Raw genomic sequence first — 15000 nt, forward strand, 5'->3', positions numbered from 1 at the left:
GAGTTAATGTTTCTCAGTGACTCAGCAGCAGAATCATACACAGAGAGAATCTGTCAGATTAGATTATAATCTCAGATTTAAACTTTAGATTAAGATTCTCTTTCCTCACACGTCTCCTGCTGTGCCTCACACTGACCACCAGGTGTCACTGCACCACCAGCAGTTAGTGCCTCACACTGACCACCAGGTGTCACTGCACCACCAGCAGTTAGTGCCTCACACTGACCACCAGGTGTCACTGCACCAGCAGCAGTTAGTTCAAAAGAAGAAGAAAAGAAGAAGAAGATCAACCCTGAGACAGCGCCACCACCAGGACACTGGAGGACAGGAGGAAGAGGAGGAGGAGGACAGGAGGAAGAGGAGGAGGAGGACAGTGTGATGATGAACAGATGAAATAGGAGAAGTTGACTATGAGACCCAGAGCAAATCATGAAAGATCAAACCATCCACCTGATTGACAGCTGATTGACACCTGATTGACAGCTGATTGACAGCTGATTGACAGCTACACACCTGCTCATCTAAACCCTAACTCACCTTCAGAAGATTCACGTTTTCCGTCTTAAATCTGTTTTTGTCTCAGTTTCTCTGAACACTTCAAACTTTAATTCAGCTCAGATTAGAAACAAAAGTCCTGAATGAGCCGTTCAGACCTGGTCCTGTGCTGCCTCGTGTGGTCACTGTGTGTCAACGCTGCCTCCATCACTGAGTCACTCTTCAGTGTTTGATTGAGCGCAGTGACACACAGTGACCACATGAGGCAGCAGAGGACTCTCTACAGGGTTTCTGTGTCTCAGCAGATTTGTTCATGTGTTAAATGTCAATAAAGTTTTTAAGAGCGAACACGTGATCACATGAAAACATGAACACGTGAACATGTGAACATGTGAACATGTGATCACGTGAACACATGAACAAATGAAAACATGAACACATGATCACGTGAACACGTGATCACATGAACACATGATCACATGAACACGTGATCACATGAACACGTGATCACATGAACACATGATCACGTGAACACATGAACACATGATCACATGAACACATGATCACATGATCACATGAACACATGATCACATGAACACATGATCACGTGAACACGTGATCACATGAACACGTGATCACGTGAACACATGAACACATGAACACGTGAACACGTGATCACGTGAACACATGAACACATGAACACATGAACACATGAACACATGATCACGTGAACTCATGAAAACATGAACACATGATCAAATGAACACATGAACACATGATCACATGATCACGTGAACACGTGATCACATGAACACATGATCACATGATCACATGAACACATGATCACATGAACACATGATCACATGAACACATGAACACATGAACACGTGATCACATGAACACATGAACACATGATCACGTGAACACATGAACACATGAACACATGAACACATGATCACATGATCACATGAACACGTGATCACATGAACACATGATCACATGAACACATGAACACATGAACACATGAACACGTGAACTCATGAAAACATGAACACATGATCAAATGAACACATGAACACATGATCACATGATCACGTGAACACGTGATCACATGAACACATGATCACATGAACACATGATCACATGAACACATGAACACGTGATCACATGAACACATGAACACATGATCACGTGAACACATGAACACATGAACACATGAACACATGATCACGTGAACTCATGAAAACATGATCACATGATCAAATGAACACATGAACACATGAAAACATGATCACGTGAACACATGAAAACATGATCACATGATCACATGATCACGTGAACACGTGAACACGTGAACACGTGAACACGTGAACACGTGAACACGTGATCACATGAACACATGATCACGTGAACTCATGAAAACATGAACACATGATCAAATGAACACATGAAAACATGAACACATGAAAACATGATCACATGATCACGTGAACACATGAAAACATGAACACATGATCAAATGAACACATGAAAACATGATCACATGATCAAATGAACACATGATCACATGATCACATGAGGGCGTTTGTGTTGACGTACTCGTCCCTGCAGACGCTTCACACCGACACGTTAAATCAAAGTGTCGTTTACATCGACACGGCAACGACGCTTTACCACTCAAATCCACAGGTGGTGATCGGTGAGTGGGCGGGGCCATGGGCGGGGCCATGGGCGGGGCCATGGGCGGGGCCATGGGCGGGGCCGCGGCCTGTTTCAGTTCGTCACTGACAGCCGTCAGCGCTGGAGAGGAACTCTTTAAAGGGCCGGCACTGGTCGCCACAGGGGGCGGGGCCGGTGGGAGGTGGGCGTCGCCAGTGTAATCAGACACACTTGGATGAGAGGGCGGAGTCAGCTTTGAGGAGGCGGAGTGTGCTGACTGGTTGGCTCCGCCTTTGCCACTTGCAGCTCCTGTGGCGTTTGAGGTGCGGTCGTCGCTCACAGGGGGGCGGAGCTCCGCGAAGCCAGAGGGGGAGGAGCTGAGGGGGGGCGTGTGCAGAGACACACTTCCTGTTTGGACAGGAAATGATGCCGCGACGTCTGCGTGGAGTTTCGGAACAACGTCGGCGACGTTAAACTTTACGTCCAGAACGTGAGAAGAAACAAGAGGCGGAGCCTGTTTTAATCTGTCGTCAGAGGGGGCGGAGACTTCGTGGAGATGAAGGGGTTGGTTGATTGACAGGCTGACGGACTGTGGGGGATGATGTGGGCGGGGCTGCGAAGAGGCGGCGAGAGGAAGCGACGTCCGGCTGACAAGGGGAGGAGGAGGGGAGGAGTTAGGGAATGAGGGGAGAGGAGAGAGGAAAGGAGGAGTGAGCGAAGGAGAAAGCGCTGAAGCAGAGGGCGGAGTCTCAGTGGGCGGAGTCTCAGTGGACGTCAGGACAGATGGACCCACGGCGACAGCAGGCGGAGCCTCTGGAGACGGGTCGTCATGGTGACGGCGGTCTGAAGACGAGAAGAGCGTCCTCGCCACAGCGGGAGTGGGATTAACGCCAGAGGGCGGGATTAACCAGGCGTCTGAGACCACGCCCACCGGTCCGATCTCGTACGAACTAACCACGTCGTAGACGAACGTCTCGCGTGAACGGTTACCAACGGCAACCGTTCTGTTGTCGCCACGAGAACTCAGAGGTTTGTTCTTCCTGTTACTAAACACTGATGATGATGATGATGATGATGATGATGATGATGAAGATGATGAAGATGATGATGATGATGATGATGATGATGATGATGATGATGATGATGAAGATGATGAAGATGATGAAGATGATGATGATGATGAAGATGATGAAGATGATGATGATGATGATGATGATGATGATGATGATGATGATGAAGATGATGAAGATGATGATGATGATGAAGATGATGATGATGATGATGAAGATGCAGCTCCATCTAACAAAGATTCTCTTCTTCCTGATGTTTCCTCTCTGTGTTGCCGTGGAGATGTTGTTGTTGTTGTTGTTATTGTTGTTGTTGTTGATGATGAAATCCCAGATTGTGGGCGGGGCTTCGGTTGTGAAGGCTTGGTCACGTGGTCAAAGTTGGGCATGGCTTTAGGTCGGCCTGTGGGCGTGGCTTTGGTGACGGGCGGCGGTGTCACGGGTTTGGTTGCGTAAACCGGCGGAGTGGGCGGAGCTCCGGTGGCGGCTCGCTCTCTGATTGGCCTCTTTCTTCCACGCCACACGAGGGGCGTGGAGATGTAGCCCAGCTGAGTTTTAGAGTCGCCGTGACGACGACGGCGGCGTCTGTAGAACGAAGCCAAAGGAGGAGGAGCCACGCGACCAGAGGCTCCTCCTCCTCCTCCTCCAAAGACACGCCTCCGTCTCCTGCTGCGAGGCAATGAGCCAGAAGACCACGCCTCCAACCAGGAAGCAGCGGTTTCCTGTAGCTGAGGAGGAACTGCAGCAGCAGGGGGAGCCGTCGAGACTTTGGTCGTCTTCACTGACGGCAAATCAAAGAATCAATGACATCATTGATCATTAACATTAAAGCTTTAGTACGTTAACTGAACACTGACCATTAAAGAAGAAGAAATCAAACCAAATCATAATAATAATAATAAAATAAAATAATAATCAAATAAAATAATAATCAAATAATAATAAATTAATAATAAATCATAATGACTCTGATGGTGTTGATCTTACCAGACGTCACATGGTTAGTTTGTGTGATGTTAATGGAAGAAGAAAGAGTTTCTGAGGAAATCTGTTGGACTGAAGGAAGTAAACAAGAGTCAGTGTGATGTAGATCCAATATACACCAGCAGGTGGCACTGTTAACATGAAAACACACCTGTGTTGTGGGGACATTAACGTGAAAATGCACCTGTGTTGTGGGGACATTAACCTGAAAACGCACCTGTGTTGTGGGGACATTAACATGAAAACGCACCTGTGTTGTGGGGACATTAACATGAAAACGCACCTGTGTTGTGGGGACATTAACTAGAAAACGCACCTGTGTTGTGGGGACATTAACATGAAAACGCACCTGTGTTGTGGGGACATTAACATGAAAACGCACCTGTGTCGTGGGGACATTAACGTAAAAACGCACCTGTGTCGTGGGGACATTAACCTGAAAACGCACCTGTGTTGTGGGGACATTTATCTGAAAACGCACCTGTGTTGTGGGGACATTACCCTCAAAACGCACCTGTGTTGTGGGGACATTAACCTAAAAACACACCTGTGTCGTGGGGACATTAACGTGAAAACACACCTGTGTTGTGGGGACATTAACGTGAAAACGCACCTGTGTCGTGGGGACATTAACGTAAAAACGCACCTGTGTTGTGGGGACATTAACGTAAAAACGCACCTGTGTTGTGGGGACATTAACGTAAAAACGCACCTGTGTTGTGGGGACATTAACGTGAAAACGCACCTGTGTTGTGGGGACATTAAATGCTCCTTTTGGACACACCTGTTGTCTCTGTTTGACAGTTTTAATCAGGAAACAGTTGAAGCCTTACCAGAGGAGGAGGAGCTGTTGGGGGAGGGGCTAACCCGGCTGCTGGTGCTGGTAGCATTGATGCTAACAGTTGAGGTTAGTAGCATGACAGTGGTGGAGGTGAAGACTGGAGATGGACAAACAGAAGAAGACGAAGCACAGACAGAAAACATGTTGCTGCTGTCTTCATTATAAATATACATTTGTAACTCAGTGTTTATGTAAATGAATAAATGAATGAATGAATGAATGAATGAACCAACAACAGACTCTAAATGAAATGATCTTCATATTTCACACTGAATTAAAGTTAATATAAGTCAAAATAAATGCTCTTTTCAAACACTATACAGGACGACATCAGGAAAACAGGACCAGGACCAGAGAGGAGAGAGCAGAACCAGAGACCAGAGACCAGAACCAGGACCAGAGACCAGAACCAGGTCCAGAGACCGGAAAAGGAGAGAGCAGAAACCAGAGACCAGAGACCAGAACCAAGACCAGGACCAGAGAGGTGAGAGCAGAAACCAGAGACCAGAACCAGGACCAGAGACCAAAACTAGACACCAGGATCAGAGCCCACAGACCACAAACCAGGACCAGAGACCTGAGACCAGGACCAGTGAGCACAGATCAGGACCAGGTTCTAATCCTCCTCATGTCCTCATGGTGTAGATGAGTAAATACATGAGTGGACTTTAGTCCTGATCCTGATCAAAATGTCCCTGTGAGGCTTCTGTACTGCAGTAAAGTGTGAGGAAGTAGGCGGGGTCACATCCAGCTACTGTTCCTGGTCACATGACCTCAGGATCAAAGGTCAAAGGTCAGAACAACAACACACACACACACACACACACAAAAACCTTCAGAGTTTCAGTTTCCATGACAACAGCGTCAGGACACAGGGGAGCGTTTGGTTTGCTTACCTGGGCAGCCCAGTTCAGGTGAGTCACAGCTGGTGGTGAGGGGAGTGCTGCTGGGCGGAGTCACACCTGAAGAGAGGGAGGAGTTAACTCACAGACACCTGAAGAGAGGGAGGAGTTAACTCACAGACACACCTGAAGAGAGGGAGGAGTTAACTCACAGACACCTGAAGAGAGGGAGGAGTTAACTCACAGACACACCTGAAGAGAGGGAGGAGTTAACTCACAGACACACCTGAAGAGAGGGAGGAGTTAACTCACAGTCATACTGGAAAAGAGGGAGGAGTTAACTCACAGACACACCTGAAGAGAGGGAGGAGTTAACTCACAGTCATACTGGAAAAGAGGGAGGGGTTAACTCACAGACACACCTCTCTCTCGATCATGTGACTCAGATGTTTTCTGCTGAGTCATTGATTCAGTCACTAAAGTCTGAACTGTCCCTTTAACGTGGATCAGGTTTCAGTTTCATGACGAGTGGAAAATATCTGAGCTTTTATTTGTTTTTAACGTTTTTAATGTGGAAAAAGAACGAGGCTTCACACACACTCACACACACACACACACACACACACACACACAGGAGCAGCGTGTTAGCAGCACTCACCACTAGATGGCGCAGCAGTAGTTAAATGAATGCAGTGAGGGAAACAAACTGTGAAGAGAAGCAGAGTCAGTTTGTTAAAGCGTCATCAATTCATACAGTTAATCAGTTAATAAGTTAATTAGTTAATGAGTTAATGAGTTAATGAGTTAATCAGTTAATCAGTTAATAAGTGAATTAGTTAATCAGTTAATTAGTGAATCAGTTAATTAGTTAATAAGTTTAACAAAGACACACAGATAATAACCACTGAAGAAGACAAAGACCAGCACTTATATAAATGTAAAGCAGGAACTATTGTTGGGGACAGTTTTCAGGGACGGACCGTTGTACTCACTGCAGCTGAGTGTGACGTCTGTCTGAGCCAGAGACGACGGAACCGTCCACTGACTGTTGTCCCAGTCGACCATGTTTCCTGCTGCGTCACAGGTGAGTGTCTGCAGCTGCTGCGCCGTCATGGAGTAATCCCACACACGCAGATTATACATGAAGCCGTCAAAGGCGTGTTGACCTGGACAAGACGAGTAAACACGTAAACAAGTAAACAAGACGCTCAGTGCGTAAACACGTAAACAAGACTAACAACGGGTAAACGCGTAAACAAGACGGTCAACGCGTAAACAAGACGCTCAACACGTAAACAAGACGTTCACGCGTAAACACGTAAACAAGACGATCAACGCGTAAACACGTTAAACAAGACGCTCAACACGTAAACACGTAAACAAGACGTTCACGCGTAAACACGTTAAACAAGACGCTCAACACGTAAACACGTAAACAAGACGATCAACGCGTAAACACGTTAAACAAGACGCTCAACACGTAAACAAGTAAACAAGACGCTCAGTGCGTAAACACGTAAACAAGACTAACAACGGGTAAACGCGTAAACAAGACGGTCAACGCGTAAACAAGACGCTCAACACGCAAACAAGACGTTCACGCGTAAACACGTAAACAAGACGTTCACGCGTAAACACGTAAACAAGACGATCAACGCGTAAACACGTTAAACAAGACGCTCAACACGTAAACGCGTAAACAAGACGCTCAACACGTAAACGCGTAAACAAGACGCTCAACACGTAAACACGTAAACAAAACGTTCACGCGTAAACACGTAAACAAGACGATCAACGCGTAAACACGTAAACAAGACGCTCAGCGCGTAAACACGTTAAACAAGTAAACAAGACAATCAATGCGTAAACAAGACGTTCAACACGTAAACAAAATGCTCAATGCGTAAACAAGATGCTAAACGCATAAACAAGACGCGTAAACACGACGCTCAATGCGTAAACAACATGTTTAACACGTTAACAAGACGCTCAACGCGTAAACAAAAGGCTCAACAAATAAACGCGTAAACAAGACGCTCAACGCGTAAAAAAGACGATCAACGCATAGACACGTAAACAAGACGCTCAACACGTAAACACGTAAACAAGTAAACAAGACACTCAACATGTAAACAAGACACTCAACGCGTAAACAAAACGCTCAACACATAAACAAGGCGCTAAACGCGTAACTACGACGCTCAACTCGTAAACAACATGCTCAACGCGTAAACAAGACACTCAACACGTAAACAAGATGCTCAACAAATAAACACGTAAACAAGATGCTCAACACGTAAACAAGATGCTCAACGCGTAAACAAATCGCGAAAACACGACGCTCAGCGCGTAAACAAGAAGCGTAAACACGTAAACACGACGCTCAGCGCGTAAACAAGAAGCGTAAACGCGTAAACACGACGCTCAACAAATAAACGCGTAAACAAGATGCTCAACACGTAAACAAAACGCTCAACAAATAAACACTTAAACACGACGCTCAGCGCGTAAACACGTAAACAAGACACAGAAATGCGTAAACACGATGCTCAAATCGTAAACACGTAAACAAGACACAGAAACGCATAAATATGTAAACAAGACGCTCAGCGCGTACTTTGAGTGGACACATTTTGACCTTAAAATTGATTAATTTGCATAAACGCGATGTGATTGGCTGACCTCCTAACCGGAACTGTCCACCAGCCGGGACAGAGTGTCCTCTGGAGGCGGGACAGGATGTGGTCCGGTACTGTCCTTCAAAGTAAAGCGCCACCAAGCCGTTGGACGACGTCCACGTCAAACACAGCGACTTCATGGACGAGGTGAAGTCGCTGGAGGACAAGATGGCCGCCATGGAGCAGGACACTCCGTCCACCATCATGGACATGGAGGAGTGGGCGGAGCCAAGACTGAGGACAATGTTACTGCTGCGGTCGAAGTACGTGAAGAACCACTCCCTCTGTAAAGATACGCAAAACACTCAGGCTCCGCCCACATGATTTAAATACTCACTAAAACACTTTCAAAATAAAAGTTTCCCATTCTGTTTGTCCCTGCTCATACACTTTCAGAATAAAAGTATCTGTTAATTCAAACTAAAACAATCACTGGGGTTTTCAAAATAAAATCAAAAGTTCTGAGGCGTAACCATAGCAACAGCCTGAACATTACCTGTTTGTGGGCGTGGCGTTCCACCTCAAAGCACAGGGTGAAGTGACTGAGTGTCGTCATGGTAACAGAGCTGGAGACGGCCGTCACATGACCGTTACCCCCGGTGATCTGGACCTTCTGATTCCTCAACGCTACGGCAACTGGAGAGGAGGAGGAGAGGAGGAGGAGAGAGGAGGAGGAGAGGAGGAGAGGAGGAGGAGAGAGGAGGAGGAGAGGTGGAGAGGAGGAGAGAGGAGGAGAGAGGAGGAGAGGAGGAGGAGAGAGGAGGAGAGAGGAGGAGAGAGGAGGAGGAGAAGAGGAGGAGAGAGGAGGAGGAGAGGTGGAGAGGAGGAGAGAGGAGGAGAGAGGAGGAGAGGAGGAGGAGAGAGGAGGAGGAGAAGAGGAGGAGAGAGGAGGAGAGAGGAGGAGGAGAAGAGGAGGAGAGGAGGAGAGAGGAGGAGGAGAAGAGGAGGAGAGGAGGAGAGGAGGAGAGGAGAGAGGAGAAGAGGAGGAGAGGAGGAGAGAGGAGGAGGAGAAGAGGAGGAGAGAGGAGGAGAGGAGAGAGGAGAAGAGGAGGAGAGGAGGAGAGAGGAGGAAGAGGAGAGGAGGAAGAGGAGGAGAGAGGAGGAGAGAGGAGGAGAGGAGGATGGATGAAATGCATGCTGGGATACTCCTGGTCGTCTCTTTGTTCTGAATCTAACTTCAGTTTCTTTGGTGAACATCAGCTGATGATGAATGATGAAGATGCCTCTGTCCCCGCCCCTCTCTGGCCCCGCCCCTCTCTGGCCCCGCCTCTCTGAGGTCAGCTGACCATCCCTCAGTGATGATGTCATGGTTGACCTACCGTGTCTGAAGCTAACACTGAAGCCTCTCTTCTGAACGCTGAAGTCTGAGGAGAACGTGAGCTCCATCACGTTCCCCGTGGAGTTTAGCGTTAGCCCGTTAGCGGTCGGGCCGCAGAACCTCACGTCCGCGTTCCCCGTCTTCACCACCACGTGGTCGTAGATGCAGCCCGGCGCCTCCTCCAGGTCAAAGTCCAGGAAGGAGATCTGGACGATGAAGCCGGCCGGAGCCTGAAGAGTCCAGCGACACGACTGAGAGTTTGGGTATTTGTCCGGGTAACAAGGCGAGGAGATGAGGCCCAGCGCCCCCTGCAGGCGCACCTCACAGTCTGTGGAGCTGCAGCCCAGAGCTGAGGGACGAGGACACAGTCAGGGACACACGTCCACAGAGACAAGGGTGTCCAACAAGGACACAAGGAGACGAGGGAAGGTTCTACAGCTACAACGAGCAAACACTTGATGTCTTCAAGAAGGAGACAAGGAGACATCAAGGTTGTCCTTGAGGACGGAATCAGGACAAAGACAAAGTGTGAGTTTAGAGACGTGAGACGTCCACCTGGTGAAGGACAGAGAGGACGGACGTGATTAGAGACGACGACTGCAGTAAATCACCACAGAAGAAGAAGAACATGCTCGTGTTAAAGGAAGGAATCATCAGACTAGGAGACGAGGACACATCGGTTAGGAACCTTGCACTCCACGAATAAAAGTTTAGAGAAGAAGAAGAAAGACGGACGACGTGTTCACAAACTTTTAAACAACGTCCAAAAGACGGAAATGTCTCGCAGGCGGTGAGACGCTAGGAGACGAGGAGACGAGGAAGGAGACAAACGCCTACTACCGTTAGGACACGAGAGGGCAGTAGTGAGCATCGCTGTTGATTCCTTCAGATCAAAGCGTCAAGGAGACGAGAAGACAAAGGTCTTTAGGACAACAGGAGACAAAGGTCATAGGAGACAAGGAGACATAGAGGTTTCACTCAAGGCAGGAAGTAGGACAAGACAAGTGATGCAGTTAGTGTGGTGTGTTCAGGGACAACGTGTCTTCTGTGTGATGTGTTCAGGGACACACTGAAGACAGTGTGATGTGTTCAGGGACAGATAAAAACAGTGTGGTGTGTACAGGGACACCGTCTTCAGTGTGATGTGTTCAGGGACACACTGTCTTCAGTGTGATGTGTTCAGGGACACACTGTCTTCAGTGTGATGTGTTCAGGGACACAGTGTCTTCAGTGTGATGTGTTCAGGGACACAGTGTCTTCAGTGTGATGTGTTCAGGGACACAGTGAAGACAGTGTGGTGTGTTCAGGGACACAGTGTCTTCAGTGTGATGTGTTCAGGGACACACTAAAGACAGTGTGGTGTGTTCAGGGACAATTAATGTGTTTAAGGGCTCTGGACAATTTTAATGAGAATTTCTCTCTCACACACACACACACACACACACACACACACACACATCCTGTTACACAAACAACAACATGTCACTTTAATCACCAACGGTTGTTGATGTGTGAAACATGTCAACAAGACGACTAATGACCTGTGTGTGTGTGTCTGTGTGTGTGTGTGTTTTACACAGGTGTGACATCTACACTGCACTGCCCCCTGTGACGACTGTTGGTACTGCAGTGCTCTCTGTGTCTCTTCCAGGTCAAAGGTCACCTCAGATCTGATCTGTTTTCACATTCTTCTCCCCTCTCTCTCTCTCTCTCTCTCTCTCTCTCTCTCTCTCTCTCTCTCTCTCTCTCAACACACTTTGTTTTGTCTCCTTCTCCTAGATGTGTGTGTGTGTGTGTGTGTGTGTGTGTGTGTGTGTGTACATATGGAAAATACATTAAACAGTTTAAATGTGGAAAATAAAAGCAGCTAATAATTCTGTCTGTGAATGAGTGAATGAGTGAAGGTGAATGAGTGAGTGAAGGTGAATGAGTGAAGGTGAATGAGTGAGTGAAGGTGAATGAGTGAAGGTGAATGAGTGAAGGTGAATGAGTGAGTGAAGGTGAATGAGTGAAGGTGAATGAGTGAGTGAAGGTGAATGAGTGAAGGTGAATGAGTGAGTGAAGGTGAATGAGTGAAGGTGAATGAGTGAAGGTGAATGAGTGAAGGTGAATGAGTGAAGGTGAGTGAGTGAAGGTGAGTGAGTGAAGGTGAGTGAGTGAAGGTGAATGAGTGAATGAGTGAAGGTGAATGAGTGACAGTCATGTTACCGTGTGTGTGAACATTGATCCACAGCAGGAGGACGATGAAGACAAAGTCACAGAGTCTCCGTCTTCTTCCTGTTTGTCCTCTGAACTCCCTGTGAAGACAAGGTGAGGACATGAGACACGTGTGTGTGTGTGTGTGTGTGTGTGTGTCTGTGTGTGTGTGTGTCTGTGTGTGTGAGTGTGTGATCAGATTATAATCCAACATCATAAATATTAAAGTGTCCTCATGCAGCTGCTGACATTAAAGAAAACTCCTCTCTTTGTTCACTCCAGCGTCTCTTCACCCTCTCACCCTCTCACCCTCTCACCCCCTCACCCGCTCACCCCCCCCCCCCCCCCTTCACTCCAGCATGAATGAGCAGTGGTGTGGGGTCAAAGGTCAGAGTGAGTGAGGCCATAGACGCCGTCGCATAAAGACACGCATTCATGTGTGAGCAGAGGCCACGCCCACGGGCGGCCATTTTGTGCTTCCACAGCAGGACAGAGACAGATCTCAGGTCTGTAAGAAGTCGTACGTTTACGTGGTTCATATTTCACTAACATTCCTGAACACCACCTGACAGGTAGGCTCCGCCCCTGAATTCATCATGTGATCAAATTCTTCTTCCTCGGGTTCACGTGACCTGGACGCTCCTCCTGTGGGCGTGGCCTGTGGCCTGTCACTCACAGCTCCACCTGCTGGACAGGTGTGTGCTCCGTGTTTTTCACGATCACAGGTGACATATTACCTGGTGATGTCACTGACCCCGCCCCCTTTGTCACTTATAAAGACAAAGGTGTTCACTGTTGTTGTGTTGATGAATGAGTGAATGATGTGAGCGCCCCCTGCTGCTGAGGCTCACTGACAGACCATTATATATGACTGTTACACACACTTTAAGCCGAATTTTAGAAAATAAGACATTTAAACTTAGTGAGTGACTTTGGTGTGGGAGAGTGAGTGACTTTGGTGTGGGAGAGTGAGTGACTTTGGTGTGAGAGAGTGAGTGACTTTGGTGTGAGAGTGAGTGACTTTGGTGACTTTGGACATCACATTTTCTGCTGAGTCATGTTAGTGATCAATGAACACGGAGATCAAAGCTTGATTGATTTTTTATGTGAACGAGTCAAAACGTCTCACACACACACACACACACACATTCTTGTACTTGCTGCATACTGAGGACCAGGTAAAAGTGTTGACAAAGTGAGGACCAGCATTTCCACTTTATAAATCAACACAATTACAAATATCTACTTCATGAATGACATCTATAAAGAACTACTGGGTGCAGTACCATAACAAGTCTGCAGGTGGAGCCCCAGAGCAAAAAGTGTGTGAAACACCAGGGCTGGAAAACAGGTTTTAAGGAGCTCTAATAAAAACAGAATATAACATGTTTACAACCTCAGGTGGTGATTTGAATGAAAACAAAGTGAGGACAAAATGTCCTCACTTTGTAAAAATGTCCTCACTCTGTTGGTTAAAAACACTCACTGGTCCTCAGTATGCTGCAAGTGACTTTATTTTCCGTGTTCTTTGTAAAAATAATGTACAAACTAATGAGAAATAAACTTTTAGTGACTCAGCAAAAATGTTGTGACATTTGTAATAATTCATGAATAATAATGAGTTTGATGAAGATGATGATGAAGATGAAGGAAAGCTTCACTCACATGTTTCTCAGCAGAGCAGATGATGATGATGATGATGATGAAGACCCCACACTTTCATCATCCTCGTCCTCGTCTTCATCTTTGTCCCAAAAACATCGGTCAAAATCCACTCAGGTGTCCTCAGTGTCCACAAGGAGACAAGGAGACGTCCTCAGTGTCCACAAGGAGACAAGGAGACGTCCTCAGTGTCCACAAGGAGACGAAGAACTGAGGAGAACAAGAGGAGGAGGAAGAGGAGGAGACAAGTCTGAGAAAAGTTTAGAAGGAGAGAGAGAGGAGGAGGGAGGGGCTCTGTGTCCTGATGGGTGCGTTGGTTTTACTGACCTGGACAGCTGTGGAGCTGTGTGACCCACAGATGGAGACACTGAGCTTTTTGTCTCACTTCCTGTTGGCCTGTCAAAATAAAAGCTGGGGGGCAGAAACTTTTTCAAGTAAAAAGTTTCTTTTTGTTTGTTTTTTTTAAAAACTACCAAAATAAAAGAGTGTAAAAAAGTGGGCGTGGCTACTGAGAGAGTCATGTGACTGCAGAGAGTGAACATGTGTGTATGAGTGTGATGACATCATCACGATCATGATGACATCATCACGATCATGATCATGATGACATCATCATGACATCATCACGATCCTGATGACATCATCACGATCACGATCATGTGACATCATCATGATCGTGATGACGTCACGACATTAGTGAAAGAAACAGAATCAACGTCATTTTCAACATTTTATTCAAATCATTTTATTCAAAATCAAAATAAAACCCTCGTCCAATCAACACAAACCGAGGGGTCAAAGGTCAAAGGTTAGCATCATCACATTATTCCTCCACCTTTACGAGAGACTGTGTGTGTCAGTGTCAGTGTGTGTGTCTGTCAGTGTGTGTCAGTGTCTGTGTGTGTGTGTCTGTTGTGTGTCAGTCGTGTCCTGTAGTCAACAGACTCAGAGCTCTCTGTAGGTTGTGTGTCTGTTGTGTGTCAGTCGTGTCCTGTAGTCAACAGACTCAGAGCTCTCTGTAGGTTGTGTGTCTGTTGTGTGTCAGTCGTGTCCTGTAGTCAACAGACTCAGAGCTCTCTGTAGGTTGTGTGTCTGTTGTGTGTCTGTTGTGTGTCAGTCGTGTCCTGTAGTCAACAGACTCAGAGCTCTCTGTAGGTTGTGTGTCTGTTGTGTGTCAGTCGTGTCCTGTAGTCAACAGACTCAGAGCTCTCTGTAGGTTGTGTGTCTGTTGTGTGTCAGTCGTGTCCTGTAGTCAACA

General features: G+C 46.9%; 2 protein-coding genes across 2 annotated transcripts in view; both read right to left on the bottom strand.

Annotated features, from left to right (window-relative positions):
- adgrg6 (adhesion G protein-coupled receptor G6) overlaps positions 1-13925 on the bottom strand; it is a 36515-nt gene extending 22590 nt beyond the window's left edge. The window contains exons 1-10 of the mRNA XM_083898694.1: positions 13746-13925; positions 12093-12181; positions 9886-10233; positions 9063-9202; positions 8571-8850; positions 6869-7054; positions 5943-6008; positions 5039-5143; positions 3593-4002; positions 2170-3127 (exon numbers count right to left, since the gene is read on the bottom strand). Of these exons, the coding sequence (XP_083754820.1) occupies positions 2170-3127; positions 3593-4002; positions 5039-5143; positions 5943-6008; positions 6869-7054; positions 8571-8850; positions 9063-9202; positions 9886-10233; positions 12093-12181; positions 13746-13747 (2584 nt within the window). The 5' untranslated portion in view covers positions 13748-13925. The remainder of the gene's footprint in view (positions 1-2169; positions 3128-3592; positions 4003-5038; positions 5144-5942; positions 6009-6868; positions 7055-8570; positions 8851-9062; positions 9203-9885; positions 10234-12092; positions 12182-13745) is intronic.
- Positions 13926-14462: 537 nt separating this feature from the next.
- Positions 14463-15000, bottom strand: part of vta1 (vesicle (multivesicular body) trafficking 1) — a 10620-nt gene continuing 10082 nt past the window's right edge. The window contains 1 exon segment of the mRNA XM_083898885.1: positions 14463-15000. This exon segment is cut by the window's right edge and continues 367 nt beyond it. The gene's annotated coding sequence lies outside the window, so the exon portion shown is untranslated.

The sequence above is a fragment of the Microchirus variegatus genome (assembly GCF_963457635.1).
Source record: "Microchirus variegatus genome assembly, chromosome: 12".
NCBI lineage: Eukaryota > Metazoa > Chordata > Actinopteri > Pleuronectiformes > Soleidae > Microchirus > Microchirus variegatus.